The 22623-nt window shown below is 36.3% G+C and overlaps 1 protein-coding gene across 1 annotated transcript in view; it reads right to left on the bottom strand.

Annotated features, from left to right (window-relative positions):
• ZDHHC13 (zDHHC palmitoyltransferase 13) overlaps nucleotides 1-22623 on the bottom strand; it is a 48657-nt gene that overhangs the window by 19780 nt on the left and 6254 nt on the right. Inside the window, exons 2-9 of the mRNA XM_007457619.1 lie at nucleotides 13675-13820; nucleotides 10763-10885; nucleotides 9029-9106; nucleotides 7454-7598; nucleotides 5983-6047; nucleotides 4419-4581; nucleotides 4050-4175; nucleotides 1216-1349 (exon numbers count right to left, since the gene is read on the bottom strand). Of these exons, the coding sequence (XP_007457681.1) occupies nucleotides 1216-1349; nucleotides 4050-4175; nucleotides 4419-4581; nucleotides 5983-6047; nucleotides 7454-7598; nucleotides 9029-9106; nucleotides 10763-10885; nucleotides 13675-13820 (980 nt within the window). The remainder of the gene's footprint in view (nucleotides 1-1215; nucleotides 1350-4049; nucleotides 4176-4418; nucleotides 4582-5982; nucleotides 6048-7453; nucleotides 7599-9028; nucleotides 9107-10762; nucleotides 10886-13674; nucleotides 13821-22623) is intronic.

The following is a 22623-nucleotide window of genomic DNA, read 5'->3' as shown; positions in this document are numbered from 1 at the left end:
CAATATGGTATCAGAACCCTTCAGACAGAGACACAAGCAAGAGCCAAGGCCCCAGGTGGGAATGAGCTTGACGTGTTTTAGAAACAGAAAAGGATGGAGGGCAGTGAAGGGGAAGAGATGTTGTCAGAGGGGAGGGAATGAATTACATAATACCTCACAGGCAAGGAGTCTGGATGTCATTCTGAGAACAAGGAAAAGCCACTTGAGGGCTTTACACAAGGAGAAAAGACAGAAACTGGTTTGCCTTTTTAAAAGACCACCCTGATTGCCAAGTGAGGAGGAACTACAAGGGGGTAAGAGATGGAATCAGGAGACCAGTTGGGAGGCTTGGTCTAGGGTGCCAGCTGAGGAGAGGGAGAGAGCAGACCAGCTGGGGCAGAGCAGGGACTTGGTAATGTGCTGAGTGGGGGAAGTGAGAAGAAAGGAAGAACAGAGGAGGACAGTAATCCAAGGATGGTACCCCTTATTCATGTGAGGAACTGGGTGCCATTCTACTGGGAAAGGGAGGTGAGAAGAAGAGATTGGGGTGTGACATGATTATTGAGTACTGTGTGTCAGCCACTGTTTAACCACTGTATTTGTATTAACGATGAGGCAGGCATTGTCACAATTTTCATCCTCATTTTATAGATGAAGAAATCGAGGCACAGAGAGGTAAACCAACTGGCTCAAGGTCAGACTGTTATGTGGTAAAGCTTGACTTGAACCCAAGCAATCTTTATATATATCATGTATGAATATTTTCCTAAAAACAGAACCATACCATAGTTACTATTTTATAACTTCCTGTGATTTAATTAGGTTGTTTCAACTAAAAAACATTAAGAGCAAAAATAGCTTACTAGTTTAGATTTAGATTTAGAATCTAGATTTAGAATTTAGAATAGGAAAAAACAAAATTTCCGAAAAATGCTTCAAGATGCAAAACAGTTACAAAAATCTCCCCATTATTCACTGAGATTAACAATTCAAAAAGTGAGCTACGATATTTATTTTCCACCAATTGTCAATGCAGTTAAATTACTGGATTGACCAATTTGCTTTCAGTCAAATCATATGCCATCCAAGCTCTTCCCTCCCACCCTGAGGATGCTTCTACATGATAAGTAACATGCATAGTTCAATAAAAATATGCAACTCCAGCTAATCAGCAATAGAAATAAGCACTCAAACTGGAAATGCTAAAACCAGCCTTGCAAAGATTAATATACACACCTTGGAAACAAAGATGTCAGAAAAAACAATACTATTAGAAGAAATCCTTTTAAAAGCCAAGAATCTGAACTGAAGTCCAATATGTATCCAACAGCCCACATGGTAATCACAGAAAGCATCACCAGCAGGAAGAGCTATTAAGAGATTCAGAATTTTAGAACTTTATGGATTTTACCACCTAAGTATCTAATAATAATTAGTTCAATAGAAAAACTACTTCCTAAATATACAGTAACAATTAATACAACAGCAGAACACAGAATTTTTCTTCAAAATTGCAGATTGATAAATCTGAAGTTTGAGAAATTACAAATCTTGGAAACAATCTTTTAAAAGCCTTACATTAATAAAACGTTGCTTAAACATGTTTTGTTTTGCTTTCTTCCACTCCAAGAAATGGTGATCTTTTAAGAAAAGTATTGATGATAGCTGACATTTAAAAAAATAATTTCTTTCAAACAGTATTATATGTCAGAAAGCATAAAGCAAGACAAAAGGACCACACAAAAATCAACACACCCAAGATTCAACGAAGAGAGTATAAGAGTTCCAACCTGGGCACCGGATGGTGCCATCCCCTAATAAAGAAGGTTAGAAGGAACAAGTCTGAATTTTGTTTAGGGCACATGGAATTGTAGACGCCTATGGACATCTAGGAGATAGCCAGGAGTCAGTCAGAAAAGCAGGCCTACCACACAGGAGAAAACCTGGTGTTCATCAGTATACAGGTGGGAAAGCCAGGAATGAAGAGCATCCTGAGGACTGTGTGCAGGTAGAAAGGGGCAGAATCTTTGTCATCGGAAACACTCAAGGGTCAAAAAGTTAAGTCCCAAAAGCTAAGTAAGAGTGATCAGTATGACCAGAAAGGCAGGATGAGAACCAGAAGAAAGGTTCCAGTAAAGCCAGGGGAGAGAGCTTCAAGAAGGGAGTAGTTCTCAGTGTCAAATGTCACATGGAGGCCAAAGACTTAAACATATCCTCAGGATGCTAATAATTCGGGTTTATTCTGAAAAGTTAAAAGAATGAAGCGTCTACAAACCAACAGTGTGGCTATCTGCATTGAAGCCAGGCACCACATATGTACAATGCAATCCCTTGAGTGCAATATACATGACCTTGGAAGTAAGCAGGGTTCGTGCAACAGCAAAGGGAGAAAATATGTTCTGCCCTATCTTCTTCAATCTTTACTTGCCTAAGCCACGTTCTGAGGATGGATAATTTCAAATGATATGAAATGTTTAATATGCTTCCAATTCTAATTTGCATGATAACACAAAACGAGCAAGTCTAGATTTTTTTTTTAAAAAAGGTAAACTTGGAATCTACGAGCAACATAATCTCAGTACAGAAATAACAATTAATGTGGATCTCAAAATTTTAATCCCAGATACAATACTCACAGATGAGCCACACTATTTCCTCATTCAACAAATATTCCAGTGTGTACCATATGCTAGGCACTGTTCCAGGCACTTAGGGGCACATCAATGAATTTAAGGTCTTTCTCTCATGGGGCCTAAATTCTAACAGGGGAAGACAGACAAATGTACTAACTGAATTTTATAGTATATAAAAAGCTGGATGGAAACCATTGTAAGGACTTTGTTTTTTTTTTTTTTTTTTTCCTGTGGTATGTGGGCTGGACCGGGGCACGAACCCGTGTCCCCTGCATTGGCAGACGGACTCACAACCACTGCGCCACCAGGGAAGCCTGACTTTGGCTTTTATTCTGGGAGAAAGTGGGAGACATCATAGGATTCTGAGCAGATGAATGATAGTATCTGACTTACATTTTAAGATTCACCTGGCTGCTCTGTTGAGAAGAGACTAGAGGTGAGTGGAGGCAGGGAGATGTCAGACAGCTGCAGAAATCCACATGAAAGATAACGGTGGCTGGACCAAAATGCCATGGTAAAATGGTGAGAAGGGTCAGATTCTGGATATATACTGAGGGCAGAACTAGCCAATATGTTTTCCTGACGGACTGGATACGTGATATGACAGAGAAAAGGCAAAGATAACTGGAGAGTGGGAGTTGCCACCTACTGAGATGGGGAAAGCTGTAGATGGAACAGTTAGGGACAGTGGGGAGGAGAGATCAGCTCAGTTTTGGATGTTATGTTGATGATGCCTATTGGTCGGTGAACTGGACAAATCAAGGTAGCTGGATATACAAGTATGGAAAGGTCTGAACTAGAGATAACTTTGGGAGTTGTCAACATAGAGACGGCATTTAAAGCCATGGAAGCACATGAATCACCAAGGGAATGACTAGACAGAACAGAGGTCCAAGGACAAAACCCTGGGGCACTCTATCAATAAACGGGGGGAGAGAGCAGAGGAGATGGCAAAGGAGACTGAGGAGTAACCGTTACTTCTTTTTCTCTCCCTCCACATACCTAAATGCAAAATTGGTGTAGTATTCATGATGACCCTCTGCATAGAAATCCCATGCCTATTAATCTAGAATCATCCCGAAGGTATAATTACTAATTATTATTCGATAAGACGATGCTATCATATATGAAAATGTTAAATAGTGAAATCAATTCAATACCCCATTTTAATAATTTTAATTATATTCTCTATTACAACTTAGATTTTGCTGGCCATTTGTGGAGCTTTAGAGCCATCTAGATAAGGACCAACAATAAATTGCCAATAAAAGTGCCAAATTTCCAACTGTGGGTTATGGGATGTGTGGGAAAGATATAATCAGCAGATATAATGCAGCACTAGGCCAACTCCCTGGTTTCCCCTGATGCCTTAAAAATCAAAAACAAATGAACAAAACAGTTCTTATAGCCCACAGAATAGGCCCCGAATGAAAGTACCTCGCATTTCTGCAGCCACCTCCAAAGTCTGAAATTTTTGTTGGCTCGCATTTTGGCCTCTGTTTTTAGCATATGAATAATGAGCCGATTTTTGTTTTGCAGAGCCATATCAAGAGGGGTTTCTCCCTAAAAAAATAAAAGAAAAAGTTCAATTATATTTTTGATATATCAATACCATAGACGCTAAACATTTTTAAAAACTCACCAGAATCACAGATTCACTGTATTTATTCCAAGGGTAGCCAACTATTATTGTTTATACTTATCTCGTGATAACTGAAAACATATGTATAGTTTATCTTTATGTTAATTTATCAGTCTTCTAACTCAAGATATAATAAATTAAGGGAGATAAACACCTGGTCATACCTTAACATTTTGGATATCCAGGCTAGCACCAGCTTCCAAGAGTTTATCAACGGCATTAACATTTCCTGCAGCAACTGCCCAGTGAAGTGGAGTGTTTTGGTGTATTTTATCAACTACATTGAGAGAGGGATTAAACTTTAAGAGAAATCCAGTTGGTTCTGGCCTGTCTCAAAACAATAAAATACCAAGAGATATTAGAGAGCTGAATGATTTGAAGGATAAATGTAAACAATGAAACTGTTTGCTAACATATCAATGAACCAATCAGTAAGTATTCTGAAAACTGAGGAACTTCTCTATGCAGAGTTCCATTCTAGGTGTTAATACTGGAGAGTTCCCGCCCCAAGAGAAATCTATTAAGTGATAGTCTGTTATATAATGTAATTTTAACATCAATACTGTGGAATAACGGATTTTGTTTTTCAAATTTTTACTTTCATGTTGCTGTTCTACTGGTTAACATTTTTTTTAAACTTAACTTCAGCCAACATTAAATGCTATGTTATTTATCCAATTAAAAAATTAAATGTACAACATTATATTTGAGGAGATAAACCAAAAGCTAACTTCACATTCTCCCTCCAACCAATTACTGCATAAAGTAGTATAAATAATGTCCTAAAATATTTGTTTACCATAGAAAGTTATGGACTTGAGAGCAGAATTCAATGAAATATTTTTACTTTATCATCAACACCTTCCCTTCTTTTATGACTACTCAAGAGATTCCTTTAATAAAACAATATTCTACTTTACTTATTCTATCAAGATTTTTAAACATTATACCTGACTTTACAGTTACCAGCAATGACAAAATGCTTTCTGACAAAATTCTACCCCAGCCCCACCTCTACATGAGCTAAAAGGAAATGGCATCAGAACTAACTCAGTTCCTAGGGGAGACATCTTAAGTAAAAGCAGAATCAGAAATTAAGTACAACGTTGGAAACAAAACTGATACAGGGCAAACTGTAGCATGTATTTGAATAGAAGAATAACAGAAGTTGGACAATATGGTGATCAATAATCACAAGTGATGATCAATAATCACAATATGGTGATCAATAATCACAAAAACTTAAATATGTAAATAACTGATATGACCATATAAACATACTATTTTCATAGATCAGTTATAATTAATATTTTCAGAGCAGTCAACAATGTCAGAGAACCTCAAAATTTATTGTTTTCTGCAAAGTCTATTTCTCATCTACATTTCAAATTATGAGAGCATTTAAACCTGTAGCCATTCTTGAAAAATGTAAACTAAGAAATGTACGACATGTTAATAAGTATACGCTGTGGAATCTCTACCTGTTCTGTAAGGAAATATTTTTTTCTTATCAGTAGCTTTCAAACTTTTCCCCAAAGCTACCAGAAAACAGAAAATTTACTTCAATGGTGCTTTTCTAACTACAACTACATTAAAAGTCCATATCACAGTCACAAGATGGAAAATCTTACTTTCTTCCTCAGAATGCTGTGTCATCTCACAAAGACTAAGATACTTAAATTGCTGGATCAAGAGTCAGAATAAGGCAATTCAATTAAACTCACTTACCCAAGTACTTTGTGAGCTGATAACATGAGAGGTGTCTGCCCATTTACATCTGTCATATTCACACTCTGTTCAAAAAGAAGAGTCAATCAGCCTAATTGTAAACAAAGTCAAGATTCTGTCTCCTCTCTTAGCAGAAGTATCTCTTTAATACATTCAATACCACTAGTGTGTCTATAAGAAGAATTCAAATATCATTTGAATAAAAGAATGTTCTGCTTCACATCCATAGGGTTAAAATCCATTGATCCCTACAAAACATTTTTAAAGGCAAAATTTGAATATATGATTTTAAATGTTGTACGCTGTGAGTGGAAGAGAGCTAAGGGATAGAGAAAAATGTTGATAAACACCATCAAATATGAGACAGTAGAGACCCTAGAAGTCACTTAGTTTAGACTTTAACCGACACATTAATTCATACTACCCCCTCTTACACAAAGTCATCCAGTCTGTGCTTAAACACTTCCAGTAATAGTGAACTCTTGATCTTCTGAGGCAACTTGCAATTTTGAACTTATGTTTCAAAGAGTAAAATATGAAAAGTTCTTTTTTATTTTCTAGAATATAGAAAAAAAGGGAAATCATACCTCCAAGAGGATATGCTTCTTTTAATAAAATGGACCCAGATTTGAGGTATATAATACCTCAACCAAGCCAAAAAAAAAAAGTCAATTACTGAATATTCTTATGGGCCTTGGAGGAATAAGCCCAAAGAGAAGCAGAAAAGATGACTCGTCATACAGCTTTCCAAAACGAGACCCAGGAAGTTATAATTATTCTACTTGAGTTGACTAAGTCTAAGAGAAAGTGCTTATTTAAAGAGAACACAATCATCCCAACAGCATTTGTGCAAACATGTTTCCATGCCTGTTACAGACGAGACTACTGATATATAAACTACTTGCTACCAGAAAGCATATCCCAGGCAAGTAGAGCTGACAGTGAAACTCCCACCGCTAGCAACCTATAATTTAACCAGTGCCATAAATGGATGCCTCTTAAGGCAAGTCATTTTTCATGGATTTACTTTAGGGAACAATAAGAAACATACATTCAAATTGGTCTCCACTTGGACTTAAATAATGCAAGCAAATGATGGGTTAACTTAGTGATCTGACTACCATTTCCACATTCGATCAGAAGAAAAATACAGGCTTTGAAGTCATGTTTTTGAAAAACTCTGCAAATTACTTGGGATCATAAGGAAAACTATTATAGGCTTACAAGTTTCAGAAACATCTATTATATGTTACTGAGCTAAATGACCTATCCTTTTTGCTCCAATGAAGCTGGAAAAGCAGTATTCAATAGCTAGACTTACTGAGGCTAGTATTTGAATACCTGGATATCTGTAACTTCTACTTTAAAAATGAGGGCAGAAAAAAAAAATGAGGACAGACTACTAGTGATCATCCTCTGAATCCCTTCAGATTTACAATAGCTGGAGTACAAGAAACATTTCAAAACATACCTGTCCTTTTGAGATGAGATATGCTATAATGGGCATGTGTTGAAATAACACTGCCAGGTGGATGCTGCTGAATCCCTCTCCATCGATAAGAGTGGGGTCTGCACCATACTGCAGTAATAATATGACCATAGGTAAATGCCCTTGTCTGGAAAGAAAGGACAAAAATTATACTGTATTCTGTCGTGCAAAAGAGAAAAATTCAGGGAGAAACCAATGTTCCTAAGACACGAAGGATTTTGGTTAGATTTAAAGAGTACTGCCTAACAATACACAGATTTTTAAAACACTGGAGATTCTCTAAATTTCTTTTACATAGATGCTCCAAACATAGAACTATCTGGACGGTCCTTCTTGAGTGCAGGTAATAAACTTAATAACCTCCCAATCTACCTTAAATCTTATGTGTAAGATTACTACCATGTGTAAATAATTTTACATAACTAATGATAAAAATGGAAATTAAAAACCACTTAGACTTTACTGCTGCCATTTTAAAAACTCTGCAAATTACTTCAAAAACTCTGCAAATTACTTCAAATTACTTATAGGCTTACAAGTTTCAGAAACATCTATTATATGTTACTGAGCTAAATGACCTATCCTTTTTGCTCCAATGAAGCTGGAAAAGCAGTATTCAATAGCTAGACTTACTGAGGCTAGAAACTCTTTAAAAACAAAAAATAATCATGAAGCAGATATGCCACAGCGTAACATTCACAGACTGCAGGTATACTGTGATAATGTTTTTCTTAGGAACTACATATTTTTCTTTGAATATGGCTCATTTCTCTGTAAAGCACTGTACCTCAGTAGCTTAACAGGGGGATGAGCTAACCCCAGATTCCTCACAATTCTTGGCTATGGAGAAAAGATTCAATTCCTTGCCTTAAATAAACAATTATGCACCTTACTTTCAGGTTCATATCAATCCCACCAACCACAGAGAGAATGGAGTTAAAATGAAAGATGAAGAAGTGTATTGCTAAGTATCCACACAGACACGTACTAACTTCAGCTTCAGATGCCAACACATACGAGAGAAAAGAACTGATTGAGTTTACACTCACTGAACTACCACTTTTATCCATGTGATCAAATATTAAACATATTTATTTTGATTATAAAATACAATACAAATATTTGAGGTTGAGCATCATAGTGGAGCCCCAAATCAAACACAAAAACATCATCTCTGGAAACTCTTTAAAACTGTAATTTATTTATTTATTTATTTATTTATTTATTTATTTATTTTTGAATGAAGGGGTAAAAAGGAAAGAAAGACTTGCAAATGGTCTGTAACTACAATTTCCAATATGGACTACTAGTCATATACAGCTATTTAAATTCAAATTAGTTAAAATTAATTAAAATGAAAAATTCCATTCCTTAACTGCATTAGCCACATTTTGCATTTCATGTATGGCTAGTGGCTACCTTACTGGACAGCACAGAATAGAACATTTCCATCATCACAGAAAATTCTACTGGAAAGTGCTGGTCTGTAATATTCAGAAAATGGGAAAGTCACTTTTGATTTTGAACAGCAATTTCAGTATTTAAAGAAACCTTTACCTGATGGCCCAGTGAAGAGGAGTTGAATTTAAATCTCCGCCCAACTGATCTACCACAGCCCCTTTCGAAATATAAAACCTGTTAAAAGCAGACATAAATGAAAATAAGATTTAAAACTTAAAATTCATACTAAGAAAGAAAACATCAATTTTTCTTAGTAATAAATGTATTAGAAAACAGAAATTATAATAGTACCCCTCCCTAAAAACACTCAGATCTACAGAGGTCTGAAAGATTCACACAACAGCATCAAACAGATCCCTGGTGAAATATTCTCATCATGTTAAGTAGTTACTCCTGCTGTCAGGAGCATTCCATGACAACTATACACCAAACACATAATAACTACTCTCTGCATATTCTAACCACCACAACACTCTTGAAATGGTTTATATTCAAAAGGTTTCTATTACAGATATTCTACTTAACTGGCAAGAAGAAAGGTAAAACTATGTCACTGCTAACAGTTTAAAATTAGAATTACTATGTGGGAATGAATTCTAAAAGTAGGTAGCAAAAAATTAATTCAAAATCCTTTTGGAGAAGTTAGACATTTTGAGCATTTCACTCTCTATTTTGGGGGCACAGATGGGATACACTGTATAAAGTGAAGAGACTTCTTTTCTTCAGCGGTTTACAGGAATTAGTCTCGTTATTTCAAAGTTGTGCTTCATATATCATATTATCGAAACAATACACCAGTTTATTTCCACAGAAAAGGAGTTTGCTTGTGAGTATATCTGTTTATTCTAAACTTTAGTATATTTCTACTTTTTTAAACCTCAAGGATTTTAAGTACGTACAATACAAAACATATACACATTCACATACATACACATTTTACATGCTAAGGTATAAAACAAAGAAAAAACAAAAACAATGGGTAGGCAGTAGTGCTTTATGAAGGGGAACTATTTTATACAATCCCACATGTGCCTACTTTAAAATGTATTCCATATTTAATTTTGTTTTTAAAGTTAAATTATTCCCCTACCTAACCATTCCTCCTGGCATTATTACAACATAAAATATTTCAGTGATTCTTCTACACTAGGTGAAACTATCTGTTCTATCCTGGAAAATGTGTTATGCTTTCCCTTTTCAAAAAATGTTCAATTTCATTGCCTGAACTCTATCTTTATGATGGGTCTCTGTGGTGCTCTCTCTCTCTCTCTCTGTCTCTCTCTCTCTGGCTGCATTGGGTCTTCGTTGCTGCGCACAGGCTTTCTCTAGTTGTGGCGAGCGGGGCCTACTCTTCGTTGCGGTGCGTGGGCTTCTCATTGCAGTGGCTTCTCCTGTTGTAGAGCACGGGCTCTAGGCACGCAAGATTCAGTAGCTGTGGTGCGCGGGCTCTAGAGCACAGGGTCAATAGTTGTGGCGCACGGGCTTAGTTGCTCCGCAGCATGTGGGATCTTCCCGGACCAGGGCTCGAACCCCTGTCCCCTGCATTGGCAGGCGGATTCTTAACCACTGCGCCACCAGGGATGTCCCCTGTGGCTTTATTTTTAATTTTCCTTTTTGGGCCAGTGAGAGTCCTGCTCCAGAGGATCTCTGAGGTCCTTTTCAATACTATGATAACCAATGTGCATGGCACAAAGTTTCAAGTATTCATTTACAGTAAAGGATTAGAGATGGTTCAACATACATACTTGCACTTGAAGGAAAAAGACAAATGAAGGAAAGATCTAAAATTATAAATGCACTCTTAACTAACACACATACATCCCATCTTACTTTACAAGATCCAGCCTGTTGTTAATCGCAGCCCAATGAAGAAGCGACACATTTTCTTTGTCTGGTTGCCTGACATCATATCCTGCTTCCACCAACTCTTTACATCGTTCAAAAATCCCATATCTGAAGTAAGAAAATGCATAATTGATACCATTAAAATAATTTCAAATATCAAAATTTCTTCCTTTTACCATGTCTTTATCCCATCTGTCTTTCAGCCAACATAGAAATACAATAATTAACAAAGATATTCACAAAGAGGACAGATTATAAAGCCAAACAACAAAAGTAAACCTGGCTATTGAATGATCAGATTAATCCATTTGGAGCTGAACTTGATTTTCTTAAATAAATTTTAACATTCACATTTGCCCTCTTTCAATAAATTTCATTTGATTTTCCACCAGGAATGCACCAGGAATACATGGTGTTGATTCTGTATGACAATCTTATCCCTGAATCAAATAAAGTCCAAGCAATGACCTCACAATAAGGGAGAGAGACTAAAAGCAAACTTGGAATGGGATAAATTCAACAATAAAATATGCACACAGTATAGGTATAGAAAAGGAAGGAATGATTAGCCCTTCCTGAAGGGGATGGAACCTGATATACAAGCTATGTTTTATAGGGTGAAGGGAAGACATTTCAGGCAGAAGGAATAGCATGTATGAAAACCAGAGATGTAAAACTGCATGGATGTTTGGAGAAATATAAGCAATTTAGCACCACAGAAGCATTAGCGTAAGAAAGGCAATGGCAAGAGATGAGGCTAGGAGAGGTAGGCAAAGACTGCATGAACCCTCTCTGCCATGCTTTGAAATTTAGACTTTATAGTGCAAGGGGAAGCCACTGAAGGTTTTAAAGAGGAAAGCACTCAGACTTTGGGCTGTAAGAAAGATCACATTAGTGGCAGTATGGAAGCTAATTCAAGGCCAAGACTGAGAGACCAGTTTAGAGGATCTTACAATAGAGACAAGAGAGCAGCAATGGGAGCCTAAAGAAAAAGAGGCAACAGGAATGTAAAAGGAGGGACAGACTGAAGGGATATTTAAGAGAGTTATTTAACTGACTCACTATCAGAATGAAAAACAGGAGAGAAATACCTCTTTTTAATGCTAAAATAATTTTAAAAATCATTCATTAGCACTATTTCTTTTCAACAGAAACTATTAAGATCCACCAGACCATTTAGCACTTTCTCTGAAACTTATTTCTATTTAGAGGGACCTGAAATTTCGATGTCTTCAAGGGTCAAAATCAAACACAATGGCAGAATTGTCTCTATTTCCTACAGTGTTAAATAACCTCTGCCTCACCAAAACGTGTATGTGTGCCTGTCTGTCTGTCTTTATGGCATTTTTTAAAAGATGGAGGTACCCATTTGACAATGCTAAGTGAAAATATTAATAAGAGAATGAATTGTTGATAATGATACATATGTATTGGGGTGGCCAAAAAGTTTGTACAATGTTACAGAAAAACCCGAATGAACTTTTTGACCCAATATTTATATTCTCCATCTTTTAAATATCAACTTTAACATTTTACTGGGAAAGAAATACTCCCTTTACACGAGAAATATAAAAGGTACACAATAATTAGGATTTTGGTGGTTTAGAAAATACAAAAACACCTATCCTAGCTAGCTCTCTTTCACCCTTCCCAAATACTACCTAAACATATTCTCACAACCACTTAAAGTCCAAGACCTGAAGAAAATTTGGGGAAATATACATAATGTGAGTTTTTATTGATATTCCCTGTGAATACAGCCTAATTTCTCACACTTATCATTACAGAGCTTTACTGATTGCAAAGAAACATTTAAATGTTTCCATTCTAATTAAAGCAAGTATCTATTTACCTTAAGACCACTCTCATATTCATATAAATATAATAATACAAACAATATCAAACAATATTCACCTAAAGTAGTGGTTCCCAGAGCCTCCAGAGTTCATATAAATTAGTAATTAGAATATTCAAATAATTGTCAATAACTTTTTAACTAACATAAGCAATACATGAGTCTACATTAAAGCCAAACAGGTTAACTAATCACCAAACATCTTTGCTTTTGACAGAAATTATATCAAGTTAGTACAGTAACATTAGTTTCTTTCATGCAGATTAGAAGCTCTGATGGGCAGGCTTATATTTGATTACTAAGAAAATGGATTACTAATTAACATAATCTGACAGATAAAATATTTCAAAATATATTCAATGGCAAGAGGTGGGGTAGATGTTAACAATCAATGAGATCCACAAGGGTGAAAACGTTGGAAATGGTTTAATGCAAAAACCCACAAATGGAGATCTTAAGGGGAAACTTTCAAAACATATTTCATTTTCAGTGCAAGCAAAATAACCGACTGTAGTTTCAAATGGTCAGAAAACCTACTTCTATTTTACTGACTTTTTTCTAGTGCACCCAGAACAATAGGTACATAGAAAGTACTCAATAAATAAATGTTTAAACTACACACCAGTGTGTGAGTTGCTATTTTTCTATCCCATCTTCATATTTAGGCTGTAGTACATTTTAAAAGATTCAGATTTGTGTTTCAAACTCAGAGTCTAGTTTTAGTGTCATTTAAAACCATTCATTCAATCAACAAATATTTATTGGGCACTTAACAGAAGACAGAAACTGTGTAAAAGTACTGGGGTTACAAAGATGAAATAGACATGCTTTTGCTCAGAAGTTGCTCACAATCTAATGGGAGAGACTAATAATAAACAGCTAAGGTGTACTGTATTAAATGCTCTGATGTTGGTGTGACAAACATACTATCACTGGAGAATGAAGGGAGGAAGGTGTACACTGGAGTGCCATGAACTACACATGCGTTATTATAATAATTCAACAGAACCTAAGGACAAAATAAAGCATTGGGAAGACTTACTGAGTAGCTTTTACAATGTCACAGTTACTAGAATCCTCTATAAGAGGAAGAGCTTCTCTCGCCTTGGCAAGTTCTTTGTTTTCATGTGCACAGACTTCGTGTCGACCAAATCCTGGAGGGTGGGGGCTGTGGCTGTGATTCCTGCACTGAAGAGTAAGAGTAATTTGACAAGGCTCAGTAAGAGAATTAATGTCACATTCAATTACATCATGAAGCACTTGGTACTATCAACAATATCTATTAATTAAAAGATTATTTTTTCAGTCTTAGGGGTATATCTTACAGAAGATTTTCATTTTAATTCTATCCACTAGGATTAGATGCTTAATATTAGAAAATTCCAAATTATATATTTTGTCATACAACAAAGGTCATCTGCAAAGGCACCAATGGATTTTGCTACTTGTAGTAGGTGGAGGGTCACGGGTATTGACAGTAGGCCTCTGCTTCAGGGAGTCGTGGTAGACACACCCTAAGGATACCTCCCAATGAATCAAGTTCTTGAATATGTATAACTGGAGTCCCAGAAGAGGAAGAGGAAATAGTTTTAAATATTTGACTGAACAACAGACAAAAATCTTCCAAATTTGGTGAAAATTATAAACACACAGCTCCTACAAGCTCAACAAACCCAAGCAGAACCAACCTCATAATATTACACCAAGGCATATAATAATCAAATCACCTGAAACCAATGATAAAAAGAGCAGCCGAAGGAAAAAGACATATTATGTTCAAAAAAACAAAGATAAGAATGAATTCAGACTTCTTATCAGTAAGTACCAGCCAGAAGACAAAAGCAAAACAGTTTAAAAAAGCTGAAAGAAAAAACTAAACCTGGAAACACCGACAAAAATATTCTCGAAAAATAGGGGTGAAATATACACTTTTTTCAAACAAACAAAAACTAAGAAAACTGCCAACAGACCTAATGCTACAAGAAATGATACAGGACGCTCTTCAGGCTAAAGGAAAATAATACCAGATGGAAATCTGAACCAATACGAAGGAATAAAGAGTGATAGAACTGCATGGGTAAATATGTATAATTATGTGGGTAAATGTAACACACTTTTTTACATTTTTTAATTCCTTGATGATAATAGAAAAACAGAAATATACTGTTAGAAGAGACATTATAATAGTATTTGCAGAAAGACAGTGATAAGTTAAGGTGTATAATGTTAACCCAAGAGCAATCTCTAAACAAACAAAGTCATATAATAAGCCAATAGCAGAGATAAAATAAAACACTTAAAAGACACTCAATTAATATTCTTTTAAATGCAGGAAAAGTAGGGAAAAAATGAACAAAAACAGAGAAGGAAAAAACATACAAGATAATATATTTATAGTTAACTATATTGATAATCACATTACAAATGGTCTAAAGAAAACCAAATGAAAGACAGTTTGTTAGACTGGATTTTTTTTAAAAAAACAACAAAAAAACCTACATATTGTCTACAAGAAACCTACTTTAAACATAAAAACATACATAAGTTACAAGTAAAAGGACAGAAAAATATATACCACGCATAAAGGAATATTAAGCATAAGGAATGTAGTGGTTATATTGGTATAAGACAAAGTAGACATCCGAACAAGAAACATTACCAGAGATGAGGAGGGACACTGCAAAATATTAAAGAAGCCAATTTATTAAGAAGCATAACAGGGACTTCCTGGTGGTCCAGTGGTAAAGAACCTGCCTTCCAATTAAGGGGACATGGGTTCAATCCCTGGTCAGGAAGCTAAAATCCCACATTCCGCAGGGCAACTAAGCCCACGCGCCACAACTACTGAGCTCGCGCATCTCAAAGAGAGAGCCCACATGCCACAAACTACAGAGCCCATGTGCTCTGGAGCCACAACTAAAGAGAAAACCTGCACGCCACAACTAGAGAGAAGCCCACGTTCCGCGACGAAGATCCTCCATGCCACAACTAAGACCCGATGCAGCCAGAAAAATAAAGAAAATAAATGAACAAATTTTTAAGTGACTTAAGGAAAAAAAGACATAACAATCTTAAATACATATGCACCCAAAAGGAACTTTAAAATTCATGAAGCAAAAAAGAAAAATAGAAAGATTCACAATTAAAGTTGAATATTTTAATACTTCTTTCAGCAACTGATGGAATGAGTAAACAGAAAACCATACTGCATAGAGAAGAGGAGAGAAATCAGAAAAGGACAGAGGACACTTAACACTATCCACCAACTGGATCCAGCTGACATTTTCATAAAATTACATCCAACAAGAGAAAAGATATTGTTTCAAGTACACATTTAACACTCAGCAAGACATAATACATTGGGCCATAACACAAGCCTCAACAAACTTAAATGGGTTGAATTCATACAGAGTATGTTCTCTGACCACAAATGGAATTAAATTAAAAATCAAGAGATTACTACAAGCAACTATGTGCCAATAAAATGGACCACCTGGAAGAAATGGACAAATTCTTAGAAAAGTACAACCCTCCAAGACTGAACCAGGAAAAAAACAGAAAATATGAACAGACCTATCACAAGCACTGAAATTGAAACTGTGAATAGAAATCTTCCAACAAACAAAAGCCCAGGATGAGATGGCTTCACAGGTGATTTCTATCAAAGAGAAGAGCTAACACCTAACCTTCTCAAACTCTTCCAAAATGTAGCGGAGGGAGGAACACTCCCAAATTCCTTCTACGAGGTCACCATCACCTTGATACCAAAACCAGACAAGGATGTCACAAAGAAAGAAAACTACAGGCCAATATCACTGATGAACATAGATGCAAAAATCCTTAATAAAATACTAGCAAACAGAATCCAGCAGCACATTAAAAGGATCATATGCCATGATCAAGTGAGGTTTAACCCAGCAATGCAAGAATTCTTCAATATACACAAATCAACCAATGTGATACACCATATTAACAAACTGAAGGATAAAAGCCATATGATCATCTCAATAGATGCAGAAAAAGCTTTTGACAAAATTCAACTTTATGATAAAAACTCTCCAGAAAGTAGGCATAGAGGGAACCTACATCAACATAATAAAGGCCACATATGACAAACCCACAGCCAACATCATTCTCAATGGTGAAAAACTGAAACCATTTCCTCTAAGATCAGGAACAAGTCAAGGTTGCCCACTCTCACCACTAGTATTCAAAATAGTTTTTGGAAGTTTTAGCCATGGCAATCAGAGAAGAAAAAGAAATAAAAGTAACCCAAATTGGAAAAGAAGTAAAACTGTCACTGTTTGCAGATGACATGATACTATGCGTAGAGAATCCTAAAGATGCTACCAGAAAACTACTAGAGCTATCCAATGAACCTGGTAAAGTAGCAGGATACAAAAGTAATGCACAGAAATCTTTTGCATTCCTATACACTAAGGACAAAAAATCTGAATGAGAAATTAAAGAAACACTCCCATTTACCACTGCAACAAAAAGAATAAAATAGCTAGGAATAAACCTACCTAGGGAGACAAAAGACCTGTATGCAGGAAACTATAAGACACTGATGAAAGAAATTAAAGATGATACCAACAGATGGAGAGATATACCATGTTCTTGGATTGGAAGAATCAATATTGTGAAAACGACTATACTCCCCAAAGCAATCTACAGATTCAATGCAATCCCTATCAAACTACCAATGGCATTTTTCACAGAACTAGAACAAAAAATTTCACAATTTGTATGGAATCACAAAGGACCCCAAATAGCCAAAGCAATCTTGAGAAAGAAAAACGGAGCTGGAGGAATCAGGCTCCCTGAATTCAGACTATACTACAAAGCTACAGTTATCAAGACAGTATGGTACTGGCACAAAAACAGAAATATACATCAATGAAACAGGATAGAAAGCCTATTATCTTTGATAAAGGAGGCAAGAATATACAATGGAGAAAAGACAGCCTCTTCAATAAGTGGTGCTGGGAAAACTGGACAGCTACATGTAAAAGAATGAAATTAGAACACTCCCTAACACCATACACAAAAATAAACTCAAAATGGATTAAAGAACTAAATGTAAGGCCAGACACTATCAAACTCTTAGAGGAAAACATAGGCAGAACACTCTACGACATAAATCACAGCAAGATCCTTTTGACCCACCTCTTAAAGAAACGGAAATAAAAACAAAAATTTAAAAATGGGACCTAATGAAACAAGCTTTTGCATAGCAAAGGAAACCATAAACAAGACCAAAAGATAACCCTCAGAATGGGAGAAAATATCTGCAAACAAAGGAACTGACAAAGGATTAATCTCCAAAATATACAAGCAGCTCATGCAGCTCAATATCAAAAACACAAAAAACCGAATCCAAAAATGGGCAGCTCTAAATAGACATTTCTCCAAAGACATACAGATTGCCAACAAACACATGAAAGGATGCTCAACATCATTAATCATTAGAGAAATGCAAATCAAAACCACTATAAGGTATCACCTCACGGTGGTCAGAATGGCCATCACCAAAAAATCTACAAACAATAAATGCTGAAGAGGGTGTGGAGCAAAGGGAACCCTCTTGCACTGTTGGTGAGAATGTAAATTGTCCTCCCTATGGAGAACAATATGGAGTTTCCTTAAAAAACTAAAAGTAGAACTACCATACGACCCAGCAATCCCACTACTGGGCATATACCCTGAGAAAACCATAATTCAAAAAGAGTCACGTACCACAATGTTCACTGCAGCTCTATTTACAATAGCCAGGACATGGAAGCAGCCTATGTGTCCACCGACAGATGAATGGATAAAGAAGATGTGGCACGTATATACAATGGAATATTACTCAGCCATAAAAAGAAATGAAATTGAGTTATTTGTAGTGAGGCAGATGGACCTAGCATCTGTCATACAGAGTGAAGTAAGTCAGAAAGAGAAAAATAAACACCGTATGCTAACGTATATATATGGAATCTTAAAAAAAAAAAAAGGTTCTAATGAACCTAGGGGCAGGACAGGAATAAAGACGCAGACGTGGAGAATGGACTTGAGGACATGGGGAGGGGGAAGGGAAGCCAGGACGAAGTGAAAGAGTAGCACTGACATATATACACTGCCAAATGCAAAATAGGTAGCTAGTGGGAAGCAGCTGCATCACACAGGGAGATCAGCTCAGTGCTTTGTGACCACCTAGAGGGGTGGGATAGTGGGAGGGAGGTGCAAGACTAAAGGGATATGGGGATAAATGTATAAATATAGCTGATTCACTTTGTTATACAGCAGAAACTAACACAACATTGTAAAGCAATTATACTCCAATAAAGATATTTTTAAAAATCAATAACCAAACGATATGTGGAATATTTTCAAATATTTGGAAACAAAACAACACTTTTCTAAATAGAGTGAATTTTTAGCTTTAAATGCTTATAATAGGAAAAAAGAAGAAACTAAAATAAATGATATAAGCTTTCATCTTAAGGATCTAGAGGAAAAAAAATTAAATCCCAAGTAGACAGAATGAAGGAAACAATAAAGATAGGGAAATCCATGAAATATAAAAAAGAAAAAAAGGCAGAAAATCACTGAAACCAAAAGCTGGTTCTTTGGAAAGAATAAATCAATAGAATTGATAAAGCTCTAGTCAGACTGATCAAGAAAAAAGATGTCAATGACAAATAGCAAGTTTAAAAAAGGGGACATCAGGGGCTTCCCTGGTGGCGCAGTGGTTGAGAGTCCGCCTGCCGATGCAGGGAACGCGGGTTCGTGCCCCGGTCCGGGAAGATCCCACATGCCGCGGAGCGGCTGGGCCTGTGAGCCATGGCCGCTGAGCCTGCGCGTCCGGAGCCTGTGCTCCGCAACGGGAGAGGCCACAGCGGTGAGAGGCCTGCGTACCGCAAAAAAAAAAAAAAAAAAAGGGGACATCATTATAAGATTCTGCAAATATTAAAAGGGTAATAAGGCGCTTCTGTGAACATCTTTATGCCACTAAATTCAACAACCTAGGTGAAATGCATAAACTATCTCGAAAGACACAATTTATCAAAATGGACTTAAAAAGAAATGAGTAGCACTCTATCTATTAAAGAAATTGAGTTCATTATTTTAAAACTTCCCATTAAACAAAACAAAACAACTCCAGGCCCACATGACTTTTAACTGGCAAAGTCTATGAAAACACTCAAGGAAGAAATGATACCAACTCCTTCAGAATACAGAGGGACTGCTTCCCAGCTCATTTTAGGAGGCAGCATTATCCTGATACTAAAACCAACAGACATAAGCAGTAAAGAAAGCTATAGACTCAATATCCTTCATGAACACAGATGAAAAGATCCTAAATGAAATATTAGCAAAACTGTATTGAGTAATATAATAAAAAAGGATAATATACATTACAACCAAGCTTAAACATTTCAAAAGAAATCAGTGCAGTTCACCATATTAACAAAATAAATATACTCATTTCAGTAGAATAAGCATTTGACAGAATTCAACACCCATGCATGATAAAAACTCTTAGCACACTAGGGAAATTCCTCAACCTAACCAGGAGCATTTTTAAAAAATCTACAGCTACCATACAGTCAACGGTAAAAGACTGAATGCTTTAACTCTAAAGACTGAAACAAAGCAAGGATGCCCACTATCACCACTTCTAATCAACAATGTACTGAAGTCCCAGACACAATAATAGAGTAAGGGAAAGAAAAATGCATACAGATTAGAAAAGAAGCAAATCCACCTTTATTTGCAGACAGCATGATCCTATACACAGAAAATCCTCAGGAATCTTTTTTAAAATTTACAATAGCATCAAAAAATATAAAACACTTTAAGATTTTATACTGTATCCAGCATTTTTAGTTGCATTTAAGGTGGAGGTTCACATCAAATATCTAGCAAATCATTCCTAGAGATCAAAACTGGCTTACTATTTTATAATCCCATCTTGTTCTTTACCATAAAGTTACCTGGCTTTTAACCACCTTATTCACCACAACTGTCTCTCTGACCAACTTTTCATTGTTTAAAAAAATTCTCAAAGGATGAATACACATTAAGAATAGAAAATTGAAGATACTTGAAATGATGTGCCTACATCAATTCTCCAGGAATTCCAAAAAAGATTTAACAAATAGTAGTTTTACTGAAGTAAGTCCATAACCCCTCAACAGGTTACTCTGAAGGAGCAAATCCTTTTGCTCTGTAAGTTACCTTACAGTTAAATTGACTTTTTGGTATATAGTTCTGTAAATTGTAACCACTACCACAATCAGGATCCAGAACAGTTCCAACACCTCAAAAAACTCCCTCAGGATATTCCTTTTTAGCCACGCCCTCTCCCTACCTCAACTCCTGCCAACCACAGACATGTCCTTCATCACTAGTTTTACCTTTCCCAGAATGTCATACAATGGAATTAGACAGAATATAATCTTCTAAGACTGGCTTCTTTCACTCAGCATAATGCTGTATGTTATTAATAGTTCCTTCCTTGCTATAAAGTATTCCATTATATGAATTTATCACCGTTTATCCATTCAAACAACTCACGTGGGTTGTTTCCAGCTTTTGGCAATTATAAATGGAGCTGTATAAACATTCATTTTGTATGAACATATGTTCTTGCTTCTCTAAGAGTGAGATTGCTTGGCCCTCTGGTAAGTAGATGTTAAGTTTATAAGAAATTGCCGAACTGTTTTCCAGAGTAGCTGTACCACTTTGCATTGCCATTAGCAACGTATGAGAGCTCCAATTGCTCTGCATCCTCTCTGGCACTTGATACTGTCAGTATAATAGATGTGTAGTAGGTGTCTCATCATGGTCTCAATTTGCATATCCCTAACGGCTAATGGGGCTGAGTGTCATTTCATGTGCTATTTGCTATCTGTTTATCTTCTTTGGTGAATTGTCTAAGTCTTTTTACCCATTTTTAATTGGCCTATTTATTTTCTCACTGCTAAGTTTTGAGAGTTCCTTATATTACACATGCTAGACAAAAGTCCTTTGTCAGATATGTGATTTGTAAATTTGTTCTCCCAGTCTGTAGCTTACCTCCCCATTTCTTACATCTCTTTCACAGAACAAAAATTTTTAATTTTGATGAAGTATAATGTATCAGGTTTTTTCTTTAATGGATCATGCTTCAGGTGTCACCTCTAAGAACTGTCTTGGGACTACAACTCCTCTGTTCAGAGAGGAAGTCCTCCTGCCTCAGAGTTTCAGTGCCTGTGCTGCCAGGAGTCTGCTTTCCTGCTCCTTGAACCTGAACTAGAGGGCTTCTCCAGAAGTGCTCTCTCTCTCTGCAGGGATGCTCACTTCCAGGGTTCAAGTCCAGGGAGAGGGCAGTGGAAGAGAGGAGGGGACCCAGATGGGAAAAAGGTAAATTAGTTCCTGGTTCAGTGGTTTTCTGAATTCTGGCTTTCCCCCCCCACCCTACCTGCTAAAATTTTCTTTTGGGAATCCTTAAATAGCTTTCTATCTAGTGTATTCAGTGGGACAGACAGGGTGGAGTGTGCTCAGTGGGACAGACAGGGTGGAGTGTGCTTTACTCCATCTTACCCAGAGCTAGAACCACAAATGCTTTTTTGAATACATAAGTTCCGATTTATCTGGTAAATTCAACCTCACTGCATGACACTCTTATTTTACACACACAAACACACACACACTCACACAGCTAAATAATAAACATATAGGTAGTTAGATTAAAACATAAATAAGAACATTACTTTTCACCATATCACAGTAACTATAATTACATCTAACTGGAAGAAGAAAGGGGTCAAGGAAAGAGCTGAATATACTATACTCAGAATTTCTCCAGCGTCAATAAACAGCAGATGTAGCTAAAATTGACAGAGAAATCAGTCTGCTTTTCATATAAAACTTAGACTTTTTAAATTATAAAATTTTAAAACTTTCAGTTTAAAACACCAGCAATACCAAAGTGAATAAAGAGTTGATAATCTGGACTCTT

The sequence above is a fragment of the Lipotes vexillifer genome, unplaced genomic scaffold (genome assembly GCF_000442215.2).
Source record: "Lipotes vexillifer unplaced genomic scaffold, Lipotes_vexillifer_v1.1 scaffold505, whole genome shotgun sequence".
NCBI lineage: Eukaryota > Metazoa > Chordata > Mammalia > Artiodactyla > Lipotidae > Lipotes > Lipotes vexillifer.
This window is presented reverse-complemented; position numbering and strand designations above follow the sequence as displayed.